The sequence below is a fragment of the Nothoprocta perdicaria genome, unplaced genomic scaffold (assembly GCF_003342845.1).
Source record: "Nothoprocta perdicaria isolate Ctin4 unplaced genomic scaffold, notPer1 scaffold_419, whole genome shotgun sequence".
NCBI classification, from domain to species: Eukaryota; Metazoa; Chordata; class Aves; order Tinamiformes; family Tinamidae; genus Nothoprocta; species Nothoprocta perdicaria.
The window spans coordinates 14,756-30,841 of NW_020455665.1; the positions used below are offsets into that span (position 1 = coordinate 14,756).

General features: G+C 45.6%; 2 protein-coding genes across 6 annotated transcripts; both read right to left on the reverse strand.

The window, feature by feature from the left end:
- Positions 1-237: 237 nt before the first annotated feature.
- On the reverse strand, positions 238-6,229 carry GOLPH3L (golgi phosphoprotein 3 like). Of its 2 annotated transcripts, none has more exons than XM_026045943.1 (5): positions 6,031-6,229; positions 4,606-4,782; positions 1,420-1,551; positions 1,129-1,243; positions 238-960 (listed from the first exon to the last, which is right to left on the reverse strand). In XM_026045943.1, exons 2-5 carry the CDS (start codon positions 4,774-4,776, stop codon positions 533-535), a joined length of 846 nt encoding a protein of 281 aa, XP_025901728.1. In that variant the 5' UTR covers positions 4,777-4,782; positions 6,031-6,229; the 3' UTR covers positions 238-532. The 2 variants fall into 2 exon arrangements, with proteins under 2 accessions (XP_025901728.1, XP_025901729.1); XM_026045944.1 differs by lacking the exon at positions 6,031-6,229 and adding an exon at positions 5,640-5,658.
- A 395-nt stretch (positions 6,230-6,624) lies between these two features.
- On the reverse strand, positions 6,625-15,991 carry HORMAD1 (HORMA domain containing 1). 4 transcript variants are annotated; one of them, XM_026045933.1, is made up of 14 exons: positions 15,940-15,991; positions 15,192-15,241; positions 14,362-14,506; positions 13,956-14,019; positions 12,593-12,629; positions 12,194-12,214; positions 12,069-12,095; positions 11,415-11,482; positions 11,057-11,208; positions 10,504-10,754; positions 9,995-10,058; positions 9,248-9,324; positions 8,397-8,480; positions 6,625-7,657 (listed from the first exon to the last, which is right to left on the reverse strand). In XM_026045933.1, exons 2-14 carry the CDS (start codon positions 15,222-15,224, stop codon positions 7,577-7,579), a joined length of 1,104 nt encoding a protein of 367 aa, XP_025901718.1. In that variant the 5' UTR covers positions 15,225-15,241; positions 15,940-15,991; the 3' UTR covers positions 6,625-7,576. The 4 variants fall into 4 exon arrangements, with proteins under 4 accessions (XP_025901718.1, XP_025901719.1, XP_025901720.1 ...); XM_026045934.1 differs by lacking the exon at positions 15,940-15,991 and adding an exon at positions 15,730-15,748; XM_026045935.1 differs by lacking the exon at positions 12,069-12,095.
- Positions 15,992-16,086: the final 95 nt, after the last annotated feature.

Sequence of the window (16,086 nt, forward strand, 5' to 3'; positions counted from 1 at the left end):
CCCACCCAACTTTTTTTTTTTTTCTCCTAAAGCAACTCCACCTCCTCCAAAAAAAAGAGGTGACATGCTAGGGGCAGGTGCAGCCCAGAGCGCAGCTCAGCCAGCATCGATTCACCCAGGAAGGGCCTTGGAATAGAGCAAAGAAGGYGCCGGGACAGCCGGGCTGGCCCCCCACTCCAGGGCCTTTCTCTTTCGATGTCAACAAGCCACAAATGGGTTCGTCTTTTTCTGGCAGCCCCTCGAGTGAGGAGTAGGGAGCAAAGAAACACCTGCAGCATCCGCATGGAAGGGAAATTCCCAGAAATTTCTGGCTCCAGGACAGTGTTACGGACACCCACGGTGCCCCGAGGCCAGAACCTGCAGTGCTCTGGGTCTCAGTCGCCCTTATGTTGGAGCTATCCCAAAGTTCAGGAGGTGGTTCAGGAAGTTATGTGCCCAAATATTCCTGCCTGTCTGTCCATTCACCCAAACATTCCTGGCCTCGTGTCAAGAGGGGGAAGCTCCATCCAGGTTGAAGGATTTGGGGGACAATTTACGACTTATTGAAGGCAGCCAGGACAGCCCAGATCATCTCAGTGCCTTTGGCTTTGGTAGCTTCTAGCTCCGGGTCCAGTTCCAGGAGGTCCTTGGACCTGTTCATGGCCAAGTCGTAGCGCTCGTCAGCCAGGCCGCCAAAAACGCCCTCAAGGACGTCCGAGGAGTGTGCAAGAACCAGGAGCGCCAGCGTGCGGCGCTCCATGCGCTGCGGCTCCCGCACCCAGCGCTCCAGGACACTCTCCTGCAGCTTCCGCACCAGCCGCTGCTTCTCACTCGCGTTGCTCACAGGATGCGTGGTCATATCGAAGAGCAAGAAGTTCTGCTTCTCCGTGGTGAGAATGCCCTTCTCCACGAGGCTCTTGGCCACGCGCTCCCGCACGTTGCGCAGCTGGTACTGCAGCTTGAAAGGGTTCCAGGTCTCCCCTATGGAAAAGCCACTGGCATGAGGCCAGGAGAGATGGGCTGTCTGTGCCACAGCCCAGACCCTCTGAACTCAAGACTCATCAAAGACTTGGCGTTAAGAAGTGAATAAGGAAGGGCAAGGCCAGACTCGCTCAGAATTCCCAGCAAGTAAGATCCGGACGTCCCTACCGGTGAGCAGCTCGATCCAGGTCTGCACCGTCTCAGCAGGCTCTGTAACCTTGATGTGCCTCAGGGTCTCATCCAGCAGGACATCCCCAGTCGGAGCATCTGACTTCAGGAGCACCTAGAAGGACACATGAGAACACAGCGTTGCAGAGGACCCAGAACTGCTGCTTCCTCCTCAGAAGATCCCTGCAAATCCCAGGCTACAGCATCGCTGCTGCCAAACCCACTAAAACATGAGCTGGGGGGACACAGAGGCTGGGCTGCGACCCAGGGAAGCTCCCGCGGTGCCTTTACCTTCCTGTCCAGCAGCCTCTTCTTCCTCATGGTGAGAGGCTCCAGCTGGATGCGGCCACGCAGCGCCAGCTCAATGAGGATACCACCCCGCAGGCCAGAGGAGATGCAGTCATTCCAGAAAGATGTGTAGCCCTGGAGAAGGGGAGGAGAGAGGGAGAAAAGGCAAATGAAGGGCCGTAGGTGAGCAAGAGGGCACTCTTCCACACTCCTCCAGAGCTCCTCCATGGATTTGGGTCCTCCTTCCAAAGCCCAGATTGCAGCCTCAGGGAGTGCAAAGGGGTTTGCAGGGGAGGTGACATTCCTTGTCTGTAGGGCATGGCTTCCCACTGCTTCCAGGCTCGCGTGTCACCAAAATCGGGATCACAAAAAAAGCCATCTCACTGAGTTTGAGCAAGAACGAGGAAAACAAGGTCTCTATCACCTGCCCGATCCCTCCCGCAGAGCAGAGCTGTGCCCAGGGTCCGGAGCACAGCCGAAGGGATGAGGGACCTGCACTGCAACCCACAGGATTCAAGCTGGAAAAGCTAGGAAAGGGACAAGGTAGCTTGGGGACAGTGTCTGTGTTGGGCAGGAAGACCCCCTCGCTTGATACTTAAGAGCAAATTCAACTCATGTTTCTCAGGAGCTGAGCCCAACTCTGAAGAAAAGGGCAAGCCTGGGGCACTGCTCGAGTTCCCTTCTCCCACCTTTACCTTCTCCCGAGAAGAGGGGAAGGTTGCTGCAGCTGGGTGACTGCTTTACTGTGGGCAAGGCCTGTGCAAACAGAGCTGAAGAGTCTTCAGATTTCAGGCAAAAGAGACAAGGTCTTGGCCAGCAGCGCAGCTAGAAGCGGGACGCTTGCGTGTGGAGCGAGTCTGGCCAAGGACCGGGACACAGAGTCACTACAAATGTGCCTGAAACGTTTGTTTTTAACTCCCTCCTTGTTGATCTTATAGGATCAGGGAAAAGGAGAGAAAGGGCAGATTTAAAAGGTACTGGAAGATTAATGACAGAGCGATCCTGCCTCTGCTAAGGAAACAGAGCTGAGAACATGCAGTCCTCTTCAACAGAGGGTTTTACAGCCCACAAGAAAAAAATTGTCTCCTCCAAGCAACTGTCTGTAGAGAGTGCTCTGACACCAGACAGCTCAGCTTGATAACGCCAAGAATCATAAAAGAAATTGAGATCTCTGTTTGCTTTCTCCACTTCCTTGTGGAGGGAGACAAAGAAACCCTTCATCCTTGCCCTGCTAAGTCCTGCTAAGCCCTGCCCAGAGGAGATGTTGTCGTTTTATATACGTGACCTCTGGAAAGAAGTTCTCTGGGAAAAGGACTTGGAGATTATCAAAGGCTTCAATTTACTGGACTAGAGGAAGCATCCTGCTGCAAAATTTTAAGGGCCTCAGGAATCAAAAAAGTTGAAAGCTAGGCTGCTGCTTCGCCTCTCCCACATGGAGAGATCGGCACCTGGAATCATGAAATTGCACAGTGAACTCACTGAATTTGCTTCAAGTTCCCTAGTTTTTCCAGTCAGACTCACACACCGAAGCCTGAGCCGGGAAAAAAGCTGATCCTGGGCTCCCAGCTGCTCATCTCGCTGCTGCTGCTGCTTCTGCTTTTACAGCATTTTGAGCTGGGGGAATGTGGAAGGATGGCTAAAAAGAAAAACATTATAAAGAGTGGAAAGTCTGTTTGTTCTCCTGCTTTCCAGGTTTTTGGAGAACTGTTCCTAAGTGTTTTTAAGSAATGCTTTCTGGGAGGAATGCAAGGGAGGTAGCAAAGAGCCACAGCCTTCAAGGAAGAGAATCTGCCAAGCGGGACGAGGCCGTTTCTGCAGTAACGCAGCACCGCGGAGATCCCAGCGCCCGCCCACAGGTTTCAAACATTAACTTGGCCCCCAGAGCCACAAGAGAACTCAGCTAACAGCAAGAAAATGCCTGAAGAAGGAGCCTGAACGCCCCATTTTTGAGAGGGGCCAGTGACAGGTACACAATCATAAGGAGAGAGTTTCTGACACAATCATAAGGAGAGGGAAGTGCCCTGCCTTCACCAAAGGGCCCATTTGGGTTTTGATTTACAGAGCCTGGGCTGAGGATCTCAAGCCAGGATCTCTTCTGGGAAAACAAGGAGGAACCATGTGGAATCCCGCCCTTAACCAAAGCAAGAATGCCCAATGCGGGCCATGAGGGAAGCAGAACATGCCATTCTCCCGAACTGTGCATGGATATTTGCTCCCCAGCATTTATTTGTGTGGCTTTCCTGTCACAGCCTCGCACTCCTATGCTTCCTATTTCAACTCCCAGATCTTATCTGGGCTTGTTAAACAGGGTGCTTGGAGGCCCCATCACTTCTGCAAGTGCGATACAGCTCCAACAGCTTCAGCTCCTTTCCTCGGGGTGCAAAGCCAGGCTCTTCCCAAGCCCTCAAAGCGGAACTGGAAAACCTGTGTTTAAGGTTCTCCTCTACCATTCTGCTCCCAAGAAACATCCAGGTTGGCTTCGTCACAATCTCCCCTTCAGTTCAACAGGGACAACAGCATCACTTTGCCCCCAGGAGATGAAGAAGGCCCCGGGATGACCAAGCTGGAGACACAAGATGGGATACAGGCTCAGCAGCCCGGAGCTAGGCAGCAGGAGCTCTGCTCCTGGCTACCGCCTCTCTCCTTCCCAACAGCCATTCCAGGCAGACTGGAGCAACAAGTTGCTCCCAGCTGATAAGCACAAAACAGCCGAGTTTGTTGCCAGGCCCATTCCAGCAGTGAACACCCTCCTTGACAATAACGAGTCGGCAAGTTCACACACTGCTGTCCAGGATTGGCACCCATCAGGAGAAGCAGTCTTCCCCACGTCCCAGTTCCCTGGCTAGGGACGTGGCTGCTCTGAGAGCATGGACTCCATCATATCTGCCTCGTTTCCGTATTCAAACTTCTCCAGCACCTGCTTTGAGCTCCATCTCCAGCTGCATTCTCTCATCTCTTCTCTCAAGAAACCTATCCCAGCAGTTACTCACATCAGTTTTTAGAAGAGAGTAAATAGCCCTCGCAGCCCTGTGCCTCACCTGCTCCTTTCAGATAAGAAAGTGCAGCCAAACATGAGAAGCAGACATTCTCCATCTGACACCTATGGTGCCTTTTACCCCAGGTTTGCTCTGTTGCATGTGGACAAGCTCCTCTGGGATACTGTGAGAGCTCTGGCAAGCACTCCCTTACCTCCTTGTCCTTCAGCCCCAGCAGCAGCACCTCCTCCATGAGCGTGAGCCGCACCTCCTTGGAGTCATCAGTGTCTTCGTCGCTCAGGTCCCTATCTGCGGCCACATCCTCCTGGTCCCCGAGCCTCCTATCCGAGATCCTCGCTCGTCCTCGGTGCGTTAGTGTCGTCATGGTGGCCTGCAGCCAGGAGCACAGGGAGCAGAGCGTGCGCCGGGCCCAAGCCTGCACTGCAGCTCCGCGGAGCCACGGGCAGCTCGGCACGGCTGCAACCCTGCCCCTTTTCGCAGGAGGTTTCAGCTCTCCCCTCCCAGGGTGGCCATATGGGAGTTCCTGCAGGGAGCGGTCGCCTGTAACGCGGTGACACGCGGAAAGGGATGGCTGCACCTTCAGGAGGTAGCAAGGGACCTGAGTCACCGCAGTCACGCAAGCAGGGAGACCTCCTGGGCACACACACCAAGGGACAGGGTCAAGGCTCAGGCTCTCCCGCTCCGTCCCGGATACGGATCTGCCACAGAGCCCCAGGGCAATGACGGAAGCCACCTTTACACAGGCTGCCCTCTTCCTTCTTTTCCCTCCTGTAGGGCTTGGCTGCCTGTACCTAGGACTTGCATATTTAAGGAGGTCCATGAGCTTCCCYCCCACTTAGGTTTCACTTCCCAGGCTGCTAACCCCAAATCCTTCAGGAACACTCAAAATCTCTCTCTCCTTGAGCTGATTCCCAGTCCCCAGCCACCCCATGTCACAGGGGCAGCTCAGAGTCCCACTAAAACCGCACCATCAAGTGGCAAAGGGATGGGGTGGGGGGCAGATGTAAACAGCACAAGGGCAGGAGACTGAGGAGCGCGAGGCAGTATTTCCTGCAGCCTCTTTCTACACATAAGTATTCAGAGCCTGGAAAGACCCATCCTCCTCCCTGCACAAGCACCCACGGAACAGTAATTCCATTTGACAACCTCCCCCACACCCCCTGCAGCCTCCCTCTCTACCTCTCCCCAGCCAAAATTAAACCCAGAATAACCACCACAGTGCCTTACCCGCGCTCACCCCGTCCTTCCTGAGCCTCCCGGAGCCAACTCCGGAGCCAGGGAAGGGAAAAGCTTCCTGGGTGAGCGAGGCAGGGGAGGGAGCAGCCCAGCAGCTTCCTGGCCGCCCGGTGAGCGGCCTGGAGCGTGCGCTGCCGAATGGGAGCCTCCGAGGCCAGGGAGCCTCCAATGAGCAGGGCCAGTGGCCAGGGCAGCACAGGACGCGGAGGGTGGGATTTCTCCTCCTCCTCCTCCACCTCTCTGTGAGGAAGGCACAGGGTGGGGAGCAGTGCTCCAGGGCTCTGGGTTGCCTGTCCCTCTGCTCCTTGGGGGCTCTTCCCTCCCGGTGTCCGTGTCACCGTGCCCCAGAGAACACCCAGCACAAGGTATTTGTCACACTCACCTGGACAAGGGCTGGGCTCGGCAGGAGGCTTTGTCCAAGGTCGATGGCTGGAGGCAGAGAAAGGGGAGCCCTTGGCTGCAAAACTGAATAACGACATTTGTAAATAGACACAAAGAAAATCTCATTAAAATCAGACTGCTAAAGCTGGTCGAGCTCAAGGCTACGCAATGACAGCGCTCAGGAATGAAATCCCTGCCATCCGGAGCGGCGCAAGGAGCTGCACAGAAAGGAGCTGCTGCAAATGTGCAAATCCCTCCCCACAGGGCAGCCTGGGCTCGGGATTTAAGGCAATCTCCTCCTCCCTGTATAGATGGTTTTCACTGCCAAAATGTCTTTGGAAGTATTTTCCTCCTCTGCCCTCCAGGATAACTCAAGGACTACTCGACAGCGCTGCCACCAGTTTGGGACAAGAGGATTAAACTTCCGTACGGCTGCTCAGGGAGGCTATGCCCTTCCAAGGCGGTTGAGATGGTTCTCCTGATGGCTCTGAGGGAAAAGGGCTGAAAGAAAACATTTCACCAGCTTCACATCTTTTATATCCAGTCTCTGTCCCATAAATCAGGCTCCAATGAAAGCGGGGATGTTGATTAAAATTCTTTTAATATGATAAGATGTTCTTAATCAAAAGAAAAATCAAGAAATGCTCAGCTATTCACATCCAGCTTAAACATAGCAGTAGCTCTTAGTCCTGCATAAATAGCTTCACTCCAAACCATTTATAGTATACACAAAATTAACAATTAATTGCTTAAGAAAAACAGAAACAGCATCACTTGACTCCTACAATTAATCATTTCACATACATACAGGTTTCTTTGTTTTTCAACTTTTTCAGCTTCCACCATTTCAGCAGACACCTGCAACAAATTAGCACCCTGCCTGTAACTACACACATGTATCCCATCCCAGTTGTATGCACATCCCACACTCCTTTGGGAAATACGAAACTTAATATAGGAATCCAGTCTGGGAAAAAAAAATCCAGTCTGGAAAAAAAACGCAGCGAATGAGGCCACCTAAACATCCCCAGTTCTGCTTGCTGTGTAGTAAAAAGGAAAATTGTAATGCTGTTTAACAGACAACGCCGCCCTCCTGAACCCACTCGATAAAGCACCAGGAAATAACACAACACTTGAAGTTTTAATGCTGTGCCAGGTTCTGAACAAGGAGTTCCTAAGCCTTTTAAATGCAGCCCAAAAAAAAGGCACAGTGAAATAACCTCGTATTTCAATTAATGGGCATACACAATCACCATCAGTATTTAAATATAATGTTAGCAGAAACTCAAATCCCCCTAAATTCATCTTTTGTTATGATGTCTTTTTTCTTTCCAGAGATTAAGTATCAATACAGCTACCTATAAAAACAACTTGCAGTTTCTTCAACCTAACAGATTTTTTTTTTCCCTTAGATATAAAATTCCCTATGTTTTGACTATAAGTGAAGCAGAAAAGATTCCTAAATGCTATTTAAATATTAACATGCCTATTAAACAACAAATGGAAGCAATACTGAGAAATTCTGTCAACAGCAGAAGGACAGGTATCTAAAACTGCTCCTTTGGTTCACTAATTTTTCTCCTTTTTGGCAGCACGTCTTGACTAGAGGAGAGTTCAAATTGATGAACCTGTCAAAGAAGAATAAACATTATGTTAGGGGCTGCTCCTCCACACAAACTCTGGCCTGCTCCACTGCATATTTGTAATGCACATGAACCTGAGGTTGGAAGTAAATGATCATTACATACTCTAACGGTGATAAATGTTCCCAAAGAGGAGGTACAAAGAAATACAGGGAAGTGATCAGCCAGGTACCATGGCAAGTTCCTCACCGAGCAGAGGGTGTGACACCAGGTCTATAGACCAAAGGATCTCCTCGGCCTTGAAACACTAAAGCTGCCAAGGTCAGTTGGTAATAACTCGGCAAGACACACAGAAATGATTGATTTTTCTTGGTATGAATGAGCCACATCTGAGGTTAGAAATACAGCTCTGTGTTTTCCAAGTAAAATCACTGGTGATCATATGCTCTGCCGAGATCTCTGCTGGAATGTGCTCATATTGACAATGCATTAAACCAGCAGGGAATTTGGCTAAACCCATTCTCAGGGAAGTCAGTCAGTCCTAAGGACTGTGTCTCAACTGCTGGAACTACCCTAATGCTGCGCTTTTAACTTTTTGGAAGAGACTTTTTTTTTTTTGACACTAGGAATTCAAAGGTTTTGAAGCTAATGGGAATTTTGTAAGCAATGGGAAGTTTTCTTTTGACATGTATTCTATTAACAGTTTTAGTCTCCATTTGGAAAAAAAAAAAAAGAAAAACAACTTTAGAAGAGCAAAAAGGACAGATATAAAACTGATACTAACAGTGTTGGTTTGAAATATCTTTCCACTTCTTGTCCTGCTCTCTGACATGTGAAGTTCAGACGTCTTATGTGCTAAATGATCAACCTAGAGCCATAAAACAAATTATTTGCCTTATCACAGCAGCAAAATAAATATTTTAGAGGCAACTCCAAGGTTCAGCTCCCTCTCCACTCCCCACAGCACTCGAACTGAAATTCAGGCACATCAGTCCTGAAGTCAACAGTTTGCAGCTAGATGTGTTCAGCTGCCCTGTCACATTGAAGCATCAATGATATTTATGCATTAAGTCACTTGCAGATACTTGGGGTTATTTTGCATAAGATGTTTTTGCATAAGACATCTAAGGACTTGTGTTTGAAGTAGTGCTCCATGCCTCAATTGCACAGTTCTGCTGCGTTCATGAAATACAGTCTGTTTTGATCATTACTTAATAACTACATTTATCTTAGGCTCTAATTAACTTTTAATCAAGTATTTTGGTCTATATGAATTTGAACAGGAAAATTTCCATTAGGAAAGGTATTTAACTATGACCATTCTACACACATGGAAATTATTTTCCTAGTTCTTTTACTCAGGTCATCCATTTGTTTTGAAGACAATTTCTACACAAGAAAATAACAGCCTTTTGTTATTGCTTTTGGTTAACCCTTTAGTGTGTCTTTTGTGTGTGTGTATAACCGAACAGTAAAATAAAAGCACAATTTACTTTTGAAAAATCTGTAAATAAATACAGTAAATAAACTTTCAGCAGATTATCTGCTAATTGATGGTAACCCAAAATATAAAATGCAAGCAACAAAGCTCTTGGAAGAAAACATATGTGGGCAGAAAGAGTATTGTCTGCATACCTGAGGAATGGAAACACTGGGATTTCGATTCCCTTCAGCCTTTGTAATTTCATCCTCCTCACATGTTAGATTTGGTTCTAAGATTAAATAAAGGACACAGCTAAAAATGCAATAATAGCAACTTCATTTTGACACAATATGCATTTTAAAATAGCAATAACGAGGCATTTTAGAAAGGCTCTCCTCTAGTTAGCTACTTGCAAGCAGCTAACTTGATCAAACTCTCTTTTGTTGAACAGCTCCATTTCTCATTTATATGATTTCTTATCAGAGACATTTACACTACCCAGCATGTACATGACACATCCTTGGAGGAGTGTGCTTGATCCAACTCTTCTTCATACACAGTCCTGGTAGAAGGTTTGTTCTCTGTGTTTCCCTCCCAAACAAGAGGCCTCGCTGGCTGTTCAGCTCATCTGTGCAGCCCTGCATGGCTGCCCGGGCACAGCTCCTGCAAGCCCATGGCCAGCAGATGGCTCCCATTTTGTCACTCAGCCAGGCTCCACAGAGCCCCTTTGGCAGCTCCCTCATCACTGTGTGCAGCTGCACAAACAGGCCGCAGGGACAAGGAAGGAAGAAGGAGCTGTTAGTTCTGGGGAGTTTGGGCTTTTAACCCATGCAGGTTGTTTCTAGAAGCACAAATGGGCCAAAGATGACAACACTTCAGCCATGGAATAGGCTTTATCAAAGAACTTCTTGTGTAACATCAGAAAGAGGCACAAACTGAAAAGAATACATGTATTTTACCTTCAGCTTGTGAAGTATCTACATTTTTCCCATCTTCCCCTTTACTATCCAAGACAGGATCTTCCTAGGTTAAAAAAAAAAAAGGTCCATCACTTACTGCACACAAATAAGAGCTCTGCTCACAGATGCTTAGAGCCACATCTTATCAGGTGGACTCAGTGAAATAAACTGCATTAAAATAATTGAATCTAATATGAAACATACAGACCAGCTCAATGTTACTTAACTAGAAATACAGCCATACATTTAACTCACTTATCAAGAAACAGATCTATTCAAACTATGAAAAACATAACAACAGATATTAAAGCTATCGGTGCACCCATTACCACCCCTATATTGCCCATGAAACAGTGTAATAGGTTACCGTGTCCAAATACAACATCTGAACATACCAAACACACTACTAAGAATCTATCAAGAGATCCAGCAGAAGGATTAACAGCCCTACGCTGAAATATGGATCGCAAAACACTTCAGTGCATTACATAAAACATGTGAGGTCTTACATTCGTGCTTTGCTCTTCGGTATCATCTTTGTCCAGTCTGAGCACCTGCAGGGGTGCACTGGTGTCCCCCTGCTTTAGGATGCTTTTATCAACATTTTCCATTCGTTGTTTTTCAGTTGTCACTTTAACTTTCAGCATGTGAAAAGGCGTTGGCACTTCGCCCACATTCAGATACATTGGTTCGCCCTCAAATATCATGCCCTCACATTCACCTTCCTTAAAGCCAGGAGGCTGGTAATCAGGTGGTGTAACTGCAGAAAGGAATTGAGGAAATGCTAGGTTATAATGAAGCATATTCTTTCGGAAGTCATATTTGTGCAAAGGAAATATTGTTCTCTTTAAACATAAAAAAGTAGTCAAAAGCAGCTGTCTTGGGGAGGAAGGGTATTATCAATATTTATTTTGTACTAAATGAAGTTCTCTTCCCCTACACAGTAGTATCAACTACCAAATCCTAGCAACCCTAAAGACTTTATATGAAAGTAATTCTTTAAATTGTTTCCAAATGCCTGGGAACACACTTAATAAATCAAGAGAATATGGAAAACACCACCTTCGTCATAATAAAACAGCTTCATAGTCAAGCAAACGTCATTTGGGAGCGGGCCCAGATTTTGCATGAGCACATAGATCTTGCGAAGGAGGAGGATGCTCGCTTTCTTTGTGTCCGCACATGTGATGCTGGAATCATTCCGTTTATTCTTACTGAAAATGGACAAAATATTCAGATCCTTTATATATATAATATATAATAGTATTTGTATACCATTCAGTTTACTGAATGGTATTTGTATTAAAACATACAACTGTTTGGAATGTATGTTAGAAGCAGCTCTGAGCAAGCTGGTTTTACTCTTTTAAAGATCAAGATTGTAAAACCACAGAATAGAAAGATGATGAGGTGAAAATACCTGCTGAAGTCCAGGAGGGGGCCGTTGTGGGTGTATTTGAATTTGAAATGGTAACATTCTGTAACTGTCTACAAACAAATACAATAATTACTGAATTATCAGTTTTTAACGTGAAATATATGCCACTGCTGCTGTTAACCTATTAACCATGGTCTTTTTTTTTTTTTTTTTTTAATACATATTAATAGCTCCTAACTCCTTTTTATGAGCAGCCTTCTAATGTTGTATCATCCATACACTATAAGAATATTGTCAATGATCGTTTCTACTTCTCCCAGGAATTACCAGATTCCATTCAGATTTTAATCACTACAAAAACATCTCATGCACATGACAGAGATATGCTGACACCCAGTGGCAACTTAAAACATAATTTATTCCCCCCAAAGAAGTTTCATATATTAAGCAGGTTTAGGAAGATGCGTCCTTCATAGGCTCCACAAGAACATTTGCAGTCTCCCTGCCTTTCCTGAGAATAGCCTGATACTAGACACTCATGCACAACACACTACACTGTAGTTCTGATTAGCTCTAGTATTCTTTTATTTATAAGTCTTTCTTTCAACATGGGTACATGCTATGGCCTATATTTCACTGTAAGGATGAATTAGAAGGACCACTATTAGTCATCAAATAAAATATTGTCAGGTTTACCTGTGGATCATCTGGATGAGTGTAGACCTGAATTTTTAAAACAAAGGCAAGAAACAATTTTAAAAACTGTAGAATATATAAGTATTTACTTTCAAATGTGGGCCATGCTTTTCAGAGATACTTACTGCGAGGACAATCATCCTTAGCTGTTGGGAACATCATTAAAGAGAGGAAAAAAAAAAAAAAAAGAAAAAAAGAAAGAAAAAGCAATGCATTAAACATTTCATAGACCACTACTTGCTTATTTCTTTAGCTCTGCAAGCCAATATAAGCCACTACAGTCCTGTTTTAAGCAAGCTTTTTATATGCTTAATTCCTGACCTGTAAAAAAGTACTTGCTCAAATCACTGAAGGAAATTCCTAGTTTCCCAGGCTTTAAAGTGTTTTTGCTTCCAAAGAGCATCTTCCTGAAACATGTGCACCCCACATACTGTAACATCTTAAAGCACAGTCCAACAGCTATCGCAGCTGCTAGTAGAATTATGTAAATTAATGTTTCAATACACTTATAGTGGAAGACTTACATATTTCTTCTGCAAGGCATCATAGCATCCTAACATCCTGCAAAAAATCAAATCAGTAGATTGATATCTACTACTCATTTCCCTTTGCTTCTGATTAAATATTCTCACAAAATAACTTTTTGTGTTTAGTCTTAATAGTATATTACAGAAGTAATAAACACTTAATTCCATTATTCTTTTTATCAGTAGTAGTAGATACAAAGTAATTACTATCTCTGCAACACCCCAAATCATCCTAATCTCTTTGCAGATTATCTGTAAGTAAATAACTTGTAAGTATGAGCCTAAGGTAATTGTATACCTATTATTTTCAAACACTTTCTAACATGTGTTCATTAATCAGTTCATAAAATTTAATTCCTTCAATTGAATATGGTCATCTCTGAAGCACAAAGGAGTTCCATTACTGCTTTTATTCATGTTACAGTTGACTTCTGGTTCAACAAAAATACGCAAGGAATGCACAACTGTCAAACTAAAAAAACAAAAAAACCAAAAACCACAAACAAAAAAAACCCTTACCCTAATTTTTGCTAWCTTTTCCTTATAACATAGAAACAAGCACAATCACTTTTTTCCACATACACATGCCACCAAGTGAAGAAATGCGGCTTATCTGGGAGCTCCCAACACACCCTTCCTGCAGAAAGCGTGGCCTTTTCTGCACCCACAGCAATGCCACGTCACTGCCCTCACTAGAGCTTGCTGTGTGAGTGTGAAGTGACAGCCACTCGGTGCCACAGCTGAGCATCAACTAAGAAATTCCAGGTTACAGCGAGGCGCTTGCCCTGAGAGCGCCAAGAGTGGATGACCCAGGTGTACCTTTACATCCCAATTCTGACAGGCATCTGTGGGGCTGCAAGCCCCCTCTGCTGAAAGCAGCATCATTTCTGAGGCTTGGCCTCGTGTCCTGAGCAGAACGAGTGTGAAAAGGCACCTGCTGTTTCCACACCTGCATGGGTCACAACGCAGGGGTGAAGCACGGAGAACACCATGAACCCTTCTCTGCCATTACTGCAGGGAAAGAAGCAAGTAAACAAAAGCCCCAAAATAAGCAGGTGTCCCTGTTTGAGCAGGGTGGTTGGGCTAGATGATATCTAGGGGTGCCCTCCAACCTCAACTATTCTGTGAAATAAGAATTCCTGGTCTCAACTGTCACGTTTACACTCAGCTTTGTGAACAGACAAGTGCACCATTTGCAGACAGAACGCTGCTTTTTGGTGCTGCTTTTCCTTAAACAAACCTGAGAGCAAGACCTTCAAATACAAGATAAAAGGAAGGTAATCGGTTTAACTTCCATGAAAACACCCATATTCAGCTATAAACACTTTAAAGTTGTTGCACAGCCACTGGAACTACATACCATTTCACCAGCTGAGTTGATCCAGGACAGTTTTTATCTTCCCTCAAAATTTTGACACATAGATCTTGAGACAAACAAAAACAAACAAATAAAAACTTACAAATATTTTGCTTATGCAACTACAGCATTAAGAAAGCAAACTTCACTCTCTAAAACGCTATGCCAAAGAACAGACTAAAATTAAATTACTTACAAGTTTAGGCCTAATTTTAACTGCTAAGTCAGCTTCACCACTATCTTTAATAAAACCCAGCAATGACTGTATTACCACTTTCAACTGCTGTAACAAAACTTTACTATCATCTTTAATTTGAAAGAGCATGGGACTTCAAAAGCATTCATTTGAGCTTTGCCACATCCCTACGACAAGAGACTGTGCAGAGGAATCTCCAGAAGAGCTCGTTACCATCCAAGTATCTCGTTCCATAGGCGCTTTCAGGGAAGATTCCTCTTAGATACGTAATGCAGGAGACAGCTACTGCGAGGAGCCTCTTCACTAGTATCAACGATTGCTGTTCCGTAGATATTTTATTAGGAAATACAACTGCATTCTAAAAGTAAGAGGAAAGTAAATATTAGTCTCCTAGTCTCTGACACAGTAGGCTTTTGTTCACATTTGGAAACAAATGAAAAATGATTTTTTCCTCACTAGCACGCTACACACTCTTCCCTTATGCAGAACATAAGTAATCCTTATGCAGCAATAAGCTGCATATAAGCAATCCTTATGCAGTCAATCCTCTTATGCAGCAATGCTCACCTTGCGTCACATCCACCACTGCAAACCTGCGCAGACCACAACATGGTCTACTGCCTATTTAACCTTCTAAGTTAACAGCCAAGTACGACTTGCAACATTCACAAAGCTAACTTTGGGCTTCATAAAGCTAACTTTAGCTACTTAACAGTTTCTATTACTACAGTCTTAGGACACAGATTTCTACCAAAGATACAGCTGATTTCTACCAAACATATTAACTGATTTCTACCAGATGTCTGACCACAAAATTCAAGCTCTTTTCACAGAATCATAAAGGTTGAAGGGACCTTTAGAGAATCACCTAGGATCACAAAGAATCATTTTTGCTACTAAATGTTTCTCTACTCATTCCTTTACTAACCATCTCTTAGGTCAGCCTTCCTTTTCAAGAGCATAAAGCTTACCCAGTACCTAAAGCCTACGTTTTTCCCCTCCCGAAGTAATACATAGTGTTGAAACACATCGTAAAATCATACCATCGCACTCCTTTGCTTCTGAGCCGTTGCCATTTTGCCGATACTGTTGTCTGATTAAAAATAAATAAATAATAATAAACTGCACTGGAAAATGTGCCACCATTATTCACCAGCATACACAATACCAGATTGCAGTCAGTTTTAACAGGTCAGTCCCTATGAACCTTCTCGCACAGTGAAGCTGCTCAAGATTCATTTAAGAACTGGCAGTGTTAGGTTCCAAACTTTCACTTCAAATTGTTGAGGAAAAAGCTGCCACCATGGCTGCATATGTGCAGCACTGGTTGAGCAGAGTGCAGCTGCAGTCCAGCCACCTCCTCCCTGGAGCGCAACATCTGCGCAGGCCTCCCACAGCTTCACAGTGGTCCCTCATTAAAGCATCGTGCACTCGCATAGAGCGTGAGCCTTTGAAAGAGATGCTCTAAGTATGAGCTGGCACTGAGCCTGAGCAACCTTCAAAGGTCCCTAGAAGATACTCTCCACCCTGGAGCCTAAGCAAGCAGATGCCCTTTACTTAGATCCCCACCAGCACAGCTACCTCAGGGCTCAGCAGTGCAAAATGTCCACTATATAGCCCCTTTTCCAGGATTATCTGCCACAGTGAAAGAGGTCTGCCATGTCGGTGAGCAAAATGACCATCTGCAACTAGGGAACAACCAAGGAAAGGGGAACAGAAGACAGTAAGTGTGTAGAAAAGGGCCATCCCCTGGCTTATCACGAAGAGGAAGGAATAAATAAATAAATAAACCTGCAGAAGGCCAAGGGCCACACAGGGAAGAAAAACGCCCAGATCTGCGGACAAAAGGAACCTCCCACACAATCTCAACACCCCCAACACCCCTCACGCGCTTGCCGCTTCGGCGCGGCCTCTGCTTTTATAAAGTGGGGAGGGGTC